Source organism: Rhinoderma darwinii, chromosome 4 (assembly GCF_050947455.1).
Source record: "Rhinoderma darwinii isolate aRhiDar2 chromosome 4, aRhiDar2.hap1, whole genome shotgun sequence".
NCBI lineage: Eukaryota > Metazoa > Chordata > Amphibia > Anura > Rhinodermatidae > Rhinoderma > Rhinoderma darwinii.
In genome coordinates this window covers 221,458,414-221,475,339 of record NC_134690.1, presented here as the reverse complement: position 1 = coordinate 221,475,339, position 16,926 = coordinate 221,458,414, and the positions used below count along the sequence as shown (strand labels likewise).

Here is a 16,926-nt window from a genome sequence, read left to right as displayed (position 1 = left end):
AGTTGCACAAAACAAACTAATTGTCCTTTTTATAATTAAAAATAAATTGCTTTTGAAGGTTTACATAGCCTTTAATTTCCCATGTGATGACACTGCAGTTACACTGATGCCAGGTCCCCCGATAGCTTACAGGTGATCACTGGGGATCCCAGCAGGGGGACACTTTGAAATCGGTTTATGGTCAAGGGTCCCTTCCGACAAGTAGGGATTGTCCAAAGTGGGAAAAACGATTAAAACCCTTTGTTTTTTATTCTCTACATCAGGCCCATTGTGTGAAGGAAGAAAAATATGAAAAAATTTAATTGACGTTTTACTAGTTACTGTACAATACATTAAAGGGGTTGTCTCGTTAGGACAACTGGTCCCATATGCCCGATTAGGACACATAGACGTCATAGAGCATATGATAGTTATATTGAAATGGGACCCCCCACCTATCGGCCAGAGCAGAGAGCCACTGTAAGACTCAGTTCACACGTTGCGTAGATACTACAGATTTTCTGCAATGGAATTAGTTGCGGAAAATCCACAGGAAATACAGTAGCAGCAAAGATGATGAGATAAAACAAATCTCATCCACATGCTGCGTAAATACTGAGCGAAAAAACCACACAGATGACCTGTGGTGCAGATGTTAATTTTATTTGCGTAAACGCTGTTTATTTGTTGCGGGTTTTCCACATTAAATTCAATGCAGAGCTAAAACCCGCAACAAATAGCAGTTGTGTTTTTTGCGGTGGGTTCGCAACGATCCCTCCGCAAAAAGTGCTACTCAGGAAAAAAATCAAATCTTGTACTTACCCAGAAGTCTGTGTTCCTTCCTCCAGCCATTCGCAGGGTGCAGCAGCGATCACATGGGATGAAACGTCATCCTAGGAGGCCGGCCTGGGTAATGTCAGAAGGCCGGCCTCCTGGGATGACGCTTTATCCCATGTGACCGCCGCTGCAGCGGTCTCCTGGGATGAAACGTTATCCCAGAAGGCTGGCCTGCAAGCCTTAAAAGGGGCTTTTGCACTGGCAGGCATGGCATCGCCAAATATTACTATGTCACAGACTGACTTGAACAGGTGTTGCATTATATTATATTTCAATTTCAAGTAATAAATTCTTTCTTACGGTAGAATATATTAAATCCGTCCTTTGTTGGCTCAGAAAAGGTTGTGCCGCCAAAAAATTACAATGTCTTAAAGGATACTCCATGAAGTATGAGACTATTTAAGTGACACAACAGGGCTAATACAGACCATAAAAAAAGGAGTGACGTTGTCCATAAAAACGAACAATCAATAATTAGTAGTCCAAACTGCACTGGAAATTTAAAAGCTGGAATCTGTTTGGCTCGAAGTGCAATGCCCACTAACATGGAGGAAAATTGTAGTGTAACGCAGTGCAATGGACAATATACACCAACAAATGAGCCTACAATACTGTTTTTGCAAAAACACTGTACATTGACACATTTTTAATAGCTCATGAATACGGTTATGTATTGCATATACAAATGAATTTAAAATAAAAATATCAACTCTAGTGTTTTTGGCATAATGAAACTTGTGAGAACCTGTTCACTTGAGACCCCTTTTGCGGCTATAACAGCCTCCACTCTTCTCGGAAGGCTTCTACAAGATTTTGGAGTGTGTCTGTGGGACTTTTTGCCCATTCACCCTGAAGAGCATTTGTGAGGTCAGACAATGATGGTGGATGAGAAATCTGAACTGGAATTTGGTTTTCCTATTTATCCCAATGGTATTTGATATGGGATGAGGTCAGTGCTCTGTGCGGGCCACTCGAGGCTCCCCAAACCAAACTTATTACACCATATCTTTGAGGACCTCGCTTTGTTATGATGAAGGAAAGGGCCTTCCTCAAACTGTTGCCACAAAGTTTAAAGCATACAATTGTCTAAAATGTCTCTTTTCTGTAGAATTAAAAGGTTTCTCCAGGACTTTAATATTGACGTCTTACCCTTAGGATAGGTCATCAATATCAGATCTTTGGGGGTCCGACTTCCTGCCCCGCTACCTGCTGTCTGAAAGGGCCGTGGCGACAAACGCTGCAGCCTCTTCACAGTTTACCAGGCACAGCGCCATCCACTTCTGTAGCAGCTGTGCCTGGGATTGCGGTTTCGGTCCCATTCAAGTGTTCTCAATATGTTTTTATTGCGTAAAATAACGCATAGAGCATGTATGAACTTCGCAGAGCCATCATTCATCCAGCGTAAGATATAGCTGCTCTATATACAGAATACAAAGCAGCTGTATCTCAAAAAGTAAAAAATAATTTTGAATAAAAACGAATAAGGTTGCACAATACGCACTGATTGACCTTTTTTTTATTTTTTATAAAAAATAAAGTCAAGAATCACTCAAAGGTTTACATAGCCTTTGAGCATCGCACAGTGTCCATTCAGAGGTCTGTGCAACACAGGACAGGTTCTCCAGAGTGAGACGCTTTTCGTAACCGCTCTCCGATCTTGTAAAGAGATGAGAATCCTGAACTGGGAACTTGTTTTATTAAAGCTCTGTGCACACTACGTTTATGCACGTACATTGCTAGGGTTCCATATGTACACGCTGAGCGTGTCCATAGGGCTCCTATAGCTTGACAGAGGCCATACATTGGGCAGAGGCGTAGCTAGGTTCTCCAGCACCCGGGGCAAAGATTCAGTTTGGCGCCCCCCCTACCTCTTTCCCGACATCTCCTTCCCCCCTCGCCGTGTTGTTTTCTCTACCAATAGACGTCACATTTCTTTTCCACATTTCTTTTTATGTTACGCGAGCATAAAACATTTGTACATTTTACAAGCAATATGGTTTTATACACAACACCAGAACCAAGCTCAGTACATAAATACAACACCAGCACAAATACAGCTAAATTTAGTGCAATCCCTGCCGTATACGGAGATGCTGTTTCACAAAAAAATAAATCATATCATAATCACACTGCAGATCATACAGTGACTACAGTGCTGATTATAGGCAGAATAAACATTTACATTAAGTGACTCACCGGTGACGTCTCAGATTCTAGTTCTTTTTCTCCATCCGGTCCAGACCCCTATGATGACTTCTCCTGGTCACAGCCCATTTCTGCAGTTTGCCGCTCACATGTCTTCAGCTTCTCACTTTTCCAACATTTCTGCACCTATAAATAAATATAAAGTTATCATTATACCCCACACTACGCCCCTAAATATAATAGCGCCATACACTGCACCTCTAATTATAATAGCACCATACACAGTGTCCCACACACAAACACACTGTGCCCCCTGTAGATAGTGCCTGCCATAGAGCCCCCTGTAGATAGTCCCCATATAGCCCACCCCTGTATATAGTGTCCCACAAATAACTCCCCCTATATTGCTCTACAGATAGCCCACCCCTGTATATAGCCCCCTGTAGATATAGCCCACCCCTGTATATAGCCCCCTGTAGATATAGCCCACCCCTGTATATAGTGCTCCACATATAGTCCACCCATGTATATAGTTCTCCACATATAGTCCACCCCTGTATATAGCCCCCCTGTACATATAGTCCACCCCTGTATATAGTGCTCCACAGATAGCCCACCCCTGTATATAGTGTATACAGGGGTGGGCTATCTGTGGAGCACTATATACAGGGGGGCTATATACAAGGGTGGGCTTTCTGTGGAGCACTATAGGGGGAGCTATTTGTGGGATACTATATACAGGGGTGGGCTATATCTACAGGGGAACTATATACAGGGGTCCACCCGCTGAATGGCCGGGCACGGATCGTGCCCGGTCATTCATTGCTTCTAATTGTACCTGTGTTCTATAGACACAGGTACAATTATAGTGCAGGAGGAGGTGGCGCTGGGGCCCCCCTAAGCTGCACCTGCCCCGCCTGCCCCCCCCCCCCCACCTAGCTACGCCCCTGCATTGGGGCTTTACACTGGCGCATAGCAAAACATTTCTTTCAGGAGCATCTGCATTATTCCTTTTTAGTGCCTTTTTCTATACATACAGAATTACAGTAATAATACTAGTAAGCCTCCCATGTTTTCCTTTTTTTCACCTTTACATGGCTCATATTTCAGTCTTTTCTCTGTTCTTGCTGGATTAAATCCAGCTGCCAGAATCTTAATATGACAAACTGAAATCCAATTTTACCACCCTTCACTCTGTCACTAACCTTTCATTTCCCCTCTTCTCAATGTTGACAATGCATGCATCACCACCGCCTCAGTTGCCAAAAAGTCCAACCTTTACTACAGGCCACAAACTTTTCTCACGCTTGTTTGTCAGCTAAAATCCCAAACTCTTCAAGGTTTCACATTATAAATGTATCTGTTTCAGCAGATCTCTAAAAGTATCTGAAAGATGTATTAAAAGGAAACTTCTGCGAAAACAGCCTTCAGACTTAATAAATAAATTCCTATCTACAATGTATGCTAAGCAGTCATCTAAATATGTTTAGGTCATTACTTGGTGATGGACCCCACTGCCAGTGACTAATCTGGGCAGATCTCTATGCTACTTAGTAGATCGACTTGTGTCATCTACATTTCCAGGGTAGGGCTGGTGACATATATTGATACATGCCACTATCACTGTTGCACATCCGCAGCACAGAGGAAGAATAGTGCCGGTCCCCAGCACAGGAATATGGATTCTGGCAATCCATATTCCTGTGCCGGGGAGCACTAAGTGATTTACTTATTTTCTTCACTTGGCATTGTGGAAAAGTGAGTGCGTGCGTGCGTGCGTGCGTGCGTGTCAGGGTGTCTGTAACCCTGCCTGAAATGTAATCCATTTACTTATTAAATATATTGTATTTTTCTTGTTTTTTTTTCTTCTTTTAAATCTAAAAATATTGGGCAATTAATCGAAGTTCAGTGCGTTTCGCTTTTATCTTCCGGACGCAGATACAGTTTAACCCATTGGTAGAGCAGGGAAACGTAAGGTCCCTGCTCTATTATTCACTATATCGCTGGATGCCAGACAGTGACATCATCGTGCCTGTCTGCGCCGAGCTGCACAGACCAGAAAAGCAGAGGGATCTCCTTGTCATTGGGACAGGGTTAGGCGAGTATGTATATTATTATTTTTATCAGGCACTATTGGGGGCAGCTATGGGGGACTTTATACTGTGTGGGGTGCAGCTGTGGGGGCATCATGTTGTGTGAGGGCAGCTATAGGGGCATTATACTGCATGGAAGTCAGTTATGGGGCATTCTACTATGTAGAGGTTGCTATGGGGGCATTATACTGTGAGGAGGTCAGTTATGGGGGGGGCATTTTACTGTGTGGGGGGCATTATGCGGTGTAGAGGACAGTTATGGGGGCATTATACTGTGAGGATGGCAGTTATGGGAACACTGTGTGGAGGGCAGTTATGGGGGCATTATACTGTGCGGTGGCAGCTATGAGGCGCATTATACTGTGTGGCGGCAGCTATGGGGGCACTATACTGTGTGGAGGCAGTAATAGGGGCATTACAATGTGTGGGGGCAGCTATGGGTCATTATACTGTGTGGGGAGCACTATGGGGGCAATATACTATTTGGAGGCATTGTCTGGGTATATTCTATACAGTAGTATACAGCAGGCTCGGGATAAATATTGATTAAATGGTGTAGCATGCAAAAGGGGTGTGGCTTGAATAATCATTCAATAATCGTAATCGAGGTTACATGTTCAATTAATCGTGATATTGATTTAGGTCATAATTGCCGAGCCCTAAATATGCACTCAATACATGGTCGGGGATCCTTTTGCATGAATTACTGCATCAATGCGGCGTGGCATGGAGGCGATCAGCCTGTGGCACTGCTGAGGTGTTATGGAAGCCCAGGTTGCTTTGATAGCGGCCTTCAGCTCGCCTTCATTGTTGGGTCTGGTGTCTCATCTTCCTCTGGACATTACCCCATAGATTCTCTATGGGGTTTAGGTCAGGCAAATTTCCAATCAAGCGCAGTGATACTGTGGTTTTTAAACCAGGTATTGGTACTTTTGGCAGTGTGGGCAGGTGCCAAGTCCTGCTGGAAAATGAAATCCGCATCTCCATAAAGCTTGATAGCAGAAGCATAAAGTGCTCTAAAATTTCCTGGTAGACGGCTGCGTTGACTCTGGACTTGATATAACACAGTGGTCCAACACCAGCAGATGACATGGCTCCATAAACCATCACTGACTGTGGAAACTTCACACTGGACCGCAAGCAACCTAGATTGACGCCTCTACTCTTCCTCCAGACTCTGGGACCGAGATTTCCAAATGAAATGCAAAATTTACTTTCCTCTGAAAACAGGACTTTGAACCACTGAGCAACAGTGTTGGTCCACTGTGTTACATCAAGTCCAGAGTCAACGTAGCCATCTAGCATGAAATTTTAGAGCACTTCATGCTTTCCTCTGCTAACAAGCTTTATGGAGATGCTGATTTCATTTTCCAGCAAGACTTGGCACCTGCCCACACTGTCAAAAGTACCAATACCTGGTTTAATAAACACAGTATCACTGTGCTTGAATGGCCAGCAAACCCGCCTGACCTAAACCCCATAGAGAATTTATTGGGTATTGTCAAGAGGAAGATGAGAGACACCAGACCCAACAATGCAGACGAGCTGAAGGCCACTATCAAAGCAACCTGGACTTCCATGACACCTCAGCAGTGCCACAGGCTGATCGCCTCCATGCCATGCCGCATTGATGCAGTAATTCATGCAGAGTCGGAGCCCCGACCAAGTATTGAGGGCATATACTGTACATACTTTTCAGTAGCCACCAACATTTCGGCATTAAAAATTATTTTTCAAATTGGGCTTATATAATATTCTAATTTTCTGAGCCACAAAATTTGGGGTTTTCATTAACTGTTAGCCATAATCATCAACATTAAAAGAAAAAAAATGCTGGAAATAGATCACTCTGTGTGTAATGAATCTATATAATAGGAGTAGGGATGTCCTGATACCAGAATTTGGATTTCGATACCGATACTTTGTGTAGTATTGCGATTTTGATACCAAAACAATACTTTGCCAACAGTAATAAAAAAAAAATGTTCTTCCATTTTGTGATTTGAGGTGTGATGAATTTTGAATGTGCCTCACATTAATAGTAATTAACCCCATCATGTTTCTCAGTCATAATGGGTTAATGTGTAAGGTACATGTTGGGATTAATTACTATTAATGTGAGGCACATGGAGGTTAAATTCATCACACCTAGTGCCTCACAATAAGTGAGAGAAAGCAGTTTTTATTTTATTTTTTTACACACACACATAAATGGTGCAAAAAAATAGTTGTGCAGGTTATTACGGCCGCGCCAATACCGAATGTGTATATTTTATGTATTGAGACTTATTTTAATGTTTAGCGTAAAAAAGGTGTAAGTGTATTTTTTAAAAATGTAATATTACATTGTTTTTACTATTACTTTTAAACTTTAATGTACTGGCATATATCTATATGCCAGTACATTAGCCTGTGTACGGATAGTACACAGGCAGTTGTTAGGATATACCTAAGTATGCCCTAACAACAGGAAATATGGTAAGATAGCCCTGGGGTCCTTCAATGGACCCTGGGCTGTCTGCCCATATATGGTATGTACCTCAATCGCGTCACAGGGATTCCTGTGATGCGATCCAAGGGGCATCCCTCCCTTCTCAATTTCTCCTGAATGTTGCAGTCAGCTTTGATCGCAGCATTCAGGGGAATACCGGCGGAGATGAGAGGTTTCTCTGATCTCCGCCGTTATAGAGCGGGCCTGCGGCTGTGTAATACAACCATTGCCCCGCTCCTGACATTAAGAGCGTGCGCGGTCAGCATGAGGTGATGAAGCCGGGGCTGCACTAATGAGCGGCGCTTCAGGCACAGAACATGGGGGTGTTTTGCAGTGCGCCCGCCATGTTCTGTCTTTTCCGGCAATCATTAGTGCAGCGCTCGCCACATCACATCATCCTGACGGCGCACACTTGTCAGGAGCGGGGCAATGACTATCACACAGCCGCAGCCCCGTTCTCATACATTCATGTGTTACAATGCTAAGCTGTGTGGCCGCACAGCTAAGTATCGAAATACATGAAATAACGGTATCGAACCGTTTGGGGATGCACAGTATCGAAACCGTATCAAAGTTTTGATTCATCGTGCTTCCCTAAATAGGAGTTTTTAACTTTTTTTAAATTGAATTCCTGAAATAAATTAACTTTTTGATATTCTAATTCATTGAGGTGCGTGTGTGTGTGTGTGTGTGTGTGTGTGTGTGTGTGTGTGTGTGTGTGTGTTTATTTTTTTGCTACTTTTACAAGGAAAAAAGTAGTTGTTAAAAAAAACAAAAACATTTTGTTTTGTTACCATTTTCTGAGAGCGATAGCTTGTTCTATTTTCCCGTCGATTGAGCAGTCTGAGTGCCTGTTTTTTGCGAGGCACGCTATAGTTCTTTTACTGGTACCATTTTTGACTTTTTGATCACTTTTTATTCCATTTTTGTTGTAGATGAGGTGACCAAAAAACAGCGACGACATTTAGTTTTGTCACGGTTGTCACCATGCGGGTTAAATAGTGATATAGCGTAATAGTTCAGACTTTTTTTTTAAACTGTATTAAACTTTTTTATTCTCTTTTGGCACTTGAACGTTTAATCGCTTGCACTGTATACTGCAATACTAATATATGTAATGGAAGCACAAAGATAGCAGACCTGGGGCCTTCATTAGGCCCCCAGGCTGCCATGACCTATATGCCCCCCCCCCCGGGATTGCGTCACAGTGAGCTGATCAAACTTCTGAAGGGCCCCCCTCTTTCTAAAGGTGGAAATTCCACAGTCGCTATCTAAGTGGTTAAATGAGCAGTGTCCCGCATGTTGGTGTGAACTGTCGACTGTAACATACAGCCGACACACACAACTTATGAAGCAGGCTCAGGCAGTGAGTCTGCTCCATACTTTCCATTCTGGCCTCCACTGTATATATGCTCGCGGATGTCGGGAAAGGGGTTAAAATATGACTTGATGCTTTTTCTCTGTCACGGTTTATTGAAACTACTGTTTGCTTGTTTTATTTCATCTGTGTCTTGTTTTTTTGTTTTTTTTAACTACTTATCAAACATTTTCCCCTGTTTCGTTTTAGGTGTTACAAGTTGCCGGAAAATCCTATTTTTCATCCTATGGATCACTGAATAAGAAAGAGATGGTTTTACCTCGTCTCACAGGAGCGCTGCGCTCCTTTTCAAATGTCACCAGACAAGATGATTACAGGGGAGACTCGACAGACTTGATGGTAAAATGTTTTTTCCAGGACGTAGAGTGCTAAACATTAGGAATGACTCATGATAGTAGAATTCTTTATAAATTATGGTTAACGGCGGTCAAAGCTGATGTGCCAGCATTCCCACAAACTACTGTTTGTAAATGTAAAATACATTAATTCTCCGAATGTTACAATGTGTTTGATTTCATTACTGTACATTGCAGAACTTAAGGAATGATCTGTGCATACACTCAACCAATAACGTTTCTGTTACCATCAGAACCTTATGAACTGGCCATAATGCTCCAAAACGAGATGTTGAGAATGGAATACTGTCTATACAGTCACTGTCTGAAAGATCTCGATTCAAAGACTGAATTTCAGCAACTTGTGGTCTCAAAATGTGCATCTATGAACCAAAGAGCCTCTCTAAATCTGCAGAAGGCTGGAAAGGGCACAAGGACCCTTTCAAAGTGGTTGTCTCACAACAACCCCTTTTTTACTTATATGATCTGTCAATCAGACCAGTTATAAATGTTAGGTAGGGGTCTGACCTCTGTGACCCCACACTGTTGCCAAGAATTTGCAGACCAATGTCTCCATTCCAAGCTTGAGAGTAGGATGAGCAGGCAGCATCATTCTTCATAGAGATGAATTGGAGTGCCTGAAACAGCGGAGTGTTCACACTAAGCTGTTAGTCCCATTCAGAGTAAATGAGAGCGTCAAAAACTGCTGGACGTGTTTAGACTTTTCCAATCGTCTTTTACTGCTCTTCTGCCAAGAACAAGGATTTGGCGGTCCCTGATTCTTGGTAACTGTGATGGTCAAAATGCTGGACCCCGTCCCAGCTTACTTTTATGACCAGTCTGATTTAACTTTTTCAATATATATGGCAATGTTCACACAGGGCAGATTTGCTGCAGATAAATCTACATCGAATATCCACATTATATGCTGCGGATTTGACGGTGGATTTCAAACTTTGAGATCGCAAGGGTGTAATCTGTCACCTTTCCGACGCAGAATAGAGCATGCTGCAGATTTTAAAAATCACAACAAGCCCTAAAAACTTTGCAAATGTTTTCCACAATGTGTGAATGGGGTTTTGAAAACCTTCTATACTTGCATGAAAATCCACATCAAATCTGCACCCTGTGAACATGCCCAGAATGAAGAGAAATAAAACTGAAAATCTTTTTTTTTTTTTTAGCACCTATAATTGTTATATATCACAGCACTTCTACTTTAGGTCATAAGATTTGTAAAAGTTTATTTTAGACTTGAAAGGAATAAAAATAATCTTTTTATTTTAATCATAAATAGTTTGATTACACGTTTTCTCTTGCAACATTTAGTTTTGAAGTAGTTTAAGATCCATTTCTTCTAACCATACTGCATTTAATTCTACAGAACAAAAGATCGAAGTTGCGTGATCAAGTTTTGGAATCTGACCTTACTTGGAAGAAAATAACTCAATTTGTCAATGGCATTGTGGACAAGGAGCATGAAGCAATAAACGAGGGCCTAAAAGAAATATTACAGGCTGCAAAACAGATCGGTAAATTACTTTTTGTTAAAGACAAATTCTTTGAAATTCATGATGTGCTGTGAATTGAACTTGGTAATTTTTCACCTGGCTAGTCAGAGTAAAGGAGAACCGTACTTGATTGTTCTGCAGCGAGTGAATTTCAATCTACTGATCCTTGGTTCAATAATTCAGACTTAAATATTTACATAAGGGTGACTTTGGGGGTAGTATTTCTCCCTGGTTGTCATTTTTATTGTGGTGCTTGTGATTTGGAGTGAAAGGTTTTAGCTATTACAGGGGAGATAGCACACATTTATTTAGAGGCAGTTTAAATCATAAACACATGCAGTATGCCTAAACCATTGCCTTGTTTTCTTACAGTTGGAAGTGACCATGGACTAGAAGCAATTGAAAGTGGCGCCATGTTCCTTTTCAAGACTTTCTATGATAAAGATCATGTATGTCAAGAAGCAACCAAAGCTATCAAACAGATGTTTGGCCCGTTTCCATCGACATGTGCGACAGCAGCTTGTGGCGCCACATATAAAATTGTTTCACTATTGACTGATGACTGTCTTAAAAAATTTTCACTGATGTTTCAAGAAGAAACTCTTAAAGAAACTGTGTCATTTGGGAAAAATGTGAAATTCTCTCTAGAAATGTATGAGCTGGAAGAAACGGAAGACTTGCCATTGAATGGTGATTTTGAGAGCCATGATGACATTAGCTTGAACTTCTTGAAACTTCAGAATGGCCTCAAAGAATGTTCTCTAGACACATCCAGAGCAAAACATAAAGTCGTCGGCAGCGAAGATGATGGCTATTTGCTATTCGATGAAGTCGAAAAATATTTTGTCCAAAGTTTACAGAGCTCTGTTGGAGGTCCCACAGTTGAAGATTTGTGCAGCACTATATTTGAGATGCTGGCTTCTTCCAAAAGCAATGATGAGCTTCAGAATGAGGTTTGTGGATCTCTGTTGTACATTTGATATGTATTTGCATGTACAAGATTTCTGTCCTTTCTCCGTACTTTTATTCTTAATATTCCACAATTCTTAACCCCCTACATGCACGAGGACGCAACTGTACGTCCTGGCAAGGGGTTACTTACCGCACCAGGACGTACAGTTACTCAGACAATCTTGGTGAGCACTGTCCTAACGGCCAGTATTCGGAAACCGGGAGATCAGCTGACACTCCCCTGTTGCCGGCCAGCGGTGAAACACCCACAATTTCGGCAATTAACTCCTTAAATGTTCGATTGCGATTACAATGGTTGGCATGGCAATTGGAGGCCTGACAATGGCCACTGGGTCTGCCATGTATGGAAGCCTATCAGTGTCATCCTGAAAGCTGTAATATATTACACTACATAGGTAGTGTAATGTATTATAGCGGAGATCAGTGCTGCAGGTCTTAAAGAGGCTCTGTCACCAGATTTTGCAACCCATATCTGCTATTGCAGCAGATAGGCGCTGCAATGTAGATTACAGTAACGTTTTTATTTTTAAAAAACGAGCATTTTTTGCCAAGTTATGACCATTTTTGTATTTATGCAAATGAGGCTTGCAAAAGTACAACTGGGCGTGTTGAAAAGTAAAAGTACAACTGGGCGTGTATTATGTGCGTACATCGGGGCGTGTTTACTACTTTTACTAGCTGGGCGTTCTGACGAGAAGTATCATCCACTTCTCTTCAGAACGCCCAGCTTCTGGCAGATCACGCTGTGACGTCACTCACAGGTCCTGCATCGTGTCAGACGAGCGAGGACACATCGGCACCTGAGGCTACAGATGATTCTGCAGCAGCATCAGTGTTTGCAGGTAAGTCGATGTAGCTACTTAACTCCAAACGCCGATGCTGCTGCAGAATCAACTGTAGCCTCTGGTGCCGATGTGTCCTCGCCCGTCCGACACGATGAAGGACCTGGGGCAGGAAGTGAGTGACGTCACAGCGTGATCTCTCGAGAACACGGCTGTGTCTGCACTGCCAGAAGCTGGGCGTTCTGAAGAGAAGTGGATGATACTTCTCGTCAGAACGCCCAGCTAGTAAAAGTAGTAAACACGCCCCGATGTACGCACATAATACACGCCCAGTTGGACTTTTACTTTTAAACACACCCACTTGGACTTTTGCAAGCCTCATTTGCATAAATACAAAAATGGTCATAACTTCGCCAAAAATGCTCGTTTTTTAAAAATAAAAACGTTACTGTAATCTACATTGCAGCGCCGATCTGCTGCAATAGCAGATAGGGGTTGCAAAATCTGGTGACAGAGCCTCTTTAAAGTCCCCTAGTGGTACAAAAATATTTTTTTTGGTATCACCGCATTCGTAACGACCCAAACTATAAAACTATAATGTTATTTTTCCCGCACGGTGAACACCGCAAAAAATAAAACCAAGCTAACCCATGCCAGAATCGCTATTTTGTGGTCACCACCTTCGAAAATATGGAATAAAAAGCGATCAAAGAGCCACGTACCCCAAAATAGTACCAATAAAAACTACAACCTGTCCCGCAAAAAAACAAGCCCTACACAGCTTTTTTGACTGAAAAATAAAATTTTGAAAAAAAAAAAGTGATTTAATTGTGCAAACGCTGCAAGACTAAAAAAAATAAATAAATATACATATTGTATCGCCGTAATAGTATCGACCCGCAGAAAAAAGTAAAATTGACGTTTATAGACCACGGTGAACACTGTAAAAAAAAAAAAAAAAAGAATAAAAAACTCTTCAGAATTGCTGGTTCAGTCACCTTGCATCTGCCCCAAAATGGTACCAATGAAAACTACCGATTGTCCAGCAACAAGTAAGCCTTCACACAGCTCCGTTGGTTATGACTCTCAGAATATGGCAACACAAAATGTGCTGAGAGTTCCAAAAGTGGATGAGATTGGGCACCATTTATCAGTGCGACACTGGCCACACATCTGCGGATTATTATTTATTTACAGCATTATTATACCCTCTTCTTATGCCCTGATGTACAGCTTACATATGCCCCCACATTATAAACTGAAATATCAGTAAAACCCCAAACAGAACACCTACCAAGCAAAATCAGTACTCCAAAAGCCAAATGATGCTCCCTCCCTTATAAACCCTACAGCGTGCCCAAACTGCAGTTTACGGCCACATATATGGCATACCCTGAAGAATCCACTTTACAATGTATGAGGTATTTGTCTTCAGTGGCACAAGCTGGGCACAACGTATTGTGCACTAAAATGGCATATCTGGAAAATTTAAATTTTCACATTGCATCATCCGCTGTGCATTAACCCCTTCGTGAACCATGACCTGATAGCATGTCGTGGTGCGGGGCGTGATGTATGGAGCGTGCTCCAAAAAAATTATTAGATGTTAAAAAAAAAACTTTTCCCATTTTTTTTTTTTTCCTCCAAAGTAATGTAAAAAAAAATAAAATGAATCATATTGATATCACACCAACTGCAAAAGTCCGAACTATTACAATATGCCATTAATTAACTCGCACGGTGAACACCATAAAAAAATAAAATTAATTAAAACCCCAAAATCGCTAGTTTTTGGTCACTTAAAAAATGTAATAAAAAGCGATCAAAAAGTTGTGTGTACCAAGAAATGATACTAAGAAAATCTACAGCTCGAAAATTGAGCGGTGTGAGGGCTAATCGACCAAAAAAATAAAAAAGTTATGGCTCTCAGAATTTGGTGAAACAAAACAATTTTTTTTTTGACAAATAGTTTTTTCTTTGTAAAAGTAGTAAAATAGAAAAAAAAAACTATCAATTTGGTATTACTGTAATCGTATTGAATCGCCGAATAAACTTAAGTTGTCGTTTTTACCGCACGATGAAAGCCATAAAAGCGAAACCCAAAAAATGAAAAAATGTCTCAGTCCTGAAAGGGTTAATTAATTTCTAATGAAAAACCACTTGGGGGTCAAAATGCTCACCACACCCCTTAAAATGCCTTAAGGGGTGTAGTTTCTAAAATAGGGGTCACTACTTGGGGGTTTGTTTTACTATTTGACCTCGGTGCCCTGCAATTGTGGGCCAATGCTGTGAAAATCATCAAAATAGACCTCAAATGCGCATGGTGCTCTTCACTTCTAAGCCCTGTCATATGTCCAGGCAAATGATAAATGCCTTGGGGGTGCAGTTTCCAAAATGGGGTCACTTCTTGGGGGCTTCCACTGTTCTCTGGTACCACATGGGTTTTGCAAATGCATCATGGCGCCTAAAAAATAATCCAGCAAAATCTGCATGCCAAATAGAGCTTCTGCCTTTTTTGATCCCTGCCGTGTGCCCAAACAGCAGTTTTATGACCACATATGGAGTGCTGCTGTATTTGGGAGAAATTGGTTTACAAATATTGTGGTGCTTTTTTTTTCTTTGCAAATGTGACATGGCACCCGGAAACCATTCCAGCAAAACTTGAACTCCAAAAGCCAAATAGCGCTTCTTCCCTTCTGAGCCCTGCCATGTGTCCAAACAGCAGTTTATTACCACATATGGGGTATTGCTGTGATCAGGATTAATTGCTTTTCAAATGTTGGGGTGCTTTTTCTCCTTTATGCCTTGTAAAAGTTTATAATTTCTCAGTTTTATTAGAAAAATGTAGATTTTCATTTTCACGGTCTAATTCGACGCAGTTCAGCAAAAAACCTGTGGGGGTCAAAATTCTCACTATACCCCTCTCTATAATTTCCTTGAGGGGTGTGGTTTGCAAAATGGTGTATTTTTGGGGGTGTTTCCACTGTTTTGGCATGACAAGACCTCTTAACCTGACATGGTGCCTAAAATATATTCTAAAAAAAGGGGGCTCCAAAATCCACTAGGTGCTCCTTTTTCTTTTGAGGGCAGTGTTCAGTACCTTAGCACACTAGAGCCGCATTTGAGATATTTCTAAAAACTGGGCAATAAATATTGAGTTGCGTTTCTCTGGTAAAACCTTCTGTGTTAAAGAAAACAATGAATTGTACATTTCACTTCCACTTTGCTTTAATTTCTGTGAAGCACCTAAACGGTTAAGAAGCTTCCTAAATTCTGTTTTAAATACTTTGAGGCATGCAGTTTTTAAATTTTTGGGAAATTTTCTTTAAAATGAGAAATTGCTGCTAAAGTTCTAACGAACGTAGTTTTTGTGAGTGAATTGCAGCCCCATTAATTTCAATGGGCCCATGCACACGACCGTGGTTTCCACGGTCCGTGCATTGCTCGGGAGCCTGGACCACAAAAAGAACATACATGTCTTGTTACGGCCGTGTTTTGCGGTCCAGGCTCAAAGAAATGAATGCACGCGGCCATGTGCACGGCCCACAATTTGCGGGTGATGCTCCACGGCCGTCCGAGCCGCAAGTCACGGCCTGTGCACACCACTAAGGTCGGGTGCATGAGGCTTAAGCCTTGTAGCGTCCTGGAAAAATAAAAGGACGTTCAAAAAACGATGCCAACATAAAGTAGACATATTGGAAATGTTAACTAGTAACTATTTTGTGTGGTATTGCTCTCTGTTTTACAAGATGATACATTTAAATTTATATAAATGCAAACTTTTGCACATTTTCTCTACATTTTGGTGTTTTTCACAAATAAGTACTGAATTTATCGACCAAATTAATCCACTAACATAAAGTGCAATATGTCAAGAGAAAACAATCTCCGAATCGCTTGGATAGGTAAAAGCATTCCAAAGTGATTACCACATAAAGGAACACATGTCAGATTTGAAAAAATAGGCTGTGTCTACAATGCCAAAATAGTCTGTGTCCTGAAGGGGTTAAAGGGAGTCTGTCATGAAATTTTAAGCTCCCAAATGGCTGATACCACTATTTATCAATTGGGTAAAGGAGTAGAAACATACCACTGTTAAACATCTTAGGGCTTGCATCATAATGGAAAAAAGTGCTGTATTTTGCAAAAGTATTTAAACATTCGCAAAAACTATATAAATTTGTTATGGCCGTAATCGCAGAATGAAATTATCATGCTATTCATTAAAGGAGTCCGCACTCATACAGTGCCTACATTCTACAGCGCTGACTCCTTTACTGAAGACCGGTAGCCTAGGATGCAGAGGACGTTCTCCTACTGCCGGTCCGTACCACAGTTTAACATCAATATACCCTAACACAATAATTTAAGAAAACAATTATATTGTAAACTCCTGGAATATA

The 16,926-nt window shown here is 41.4% G+C and overlaps 1 protein-coding gene across 4 annotated transcripts in view; it reads left to right on the top strand.

The window, feature by feature from the left end:
• Nucleotides 1–16,926, top strand: part of ASCC3 (activating signal cointegrator 1 complex subunit 3) — a 630,293-nt gene that overhangs the window by 11,240 nt on the left and 602,127 nt on the right. For all 4 annotated transcript variants that reach the window (XM_075862208.1, XM_075862206.1, XM_075862205.1 and 1 more), the window contains 3 exons: nt 9,113–9,262; nt 10,643–10,790; nt 11,142–11,722. In XM_075862208.1, the coding sequence (XP_075718323.1) occupies nt 9,173–9,262; nt 10,643–10,790; nt 11,142–11,722 (819 nt within the window). In that variant the 5' untranslated portion in view covers nt 9,113–9,172. The remainder of the gene's footprint in view (nt 1–9,112; nt 9,263–10,642; nt 10,791–11,141; nt 11,723–16,926) is intronic.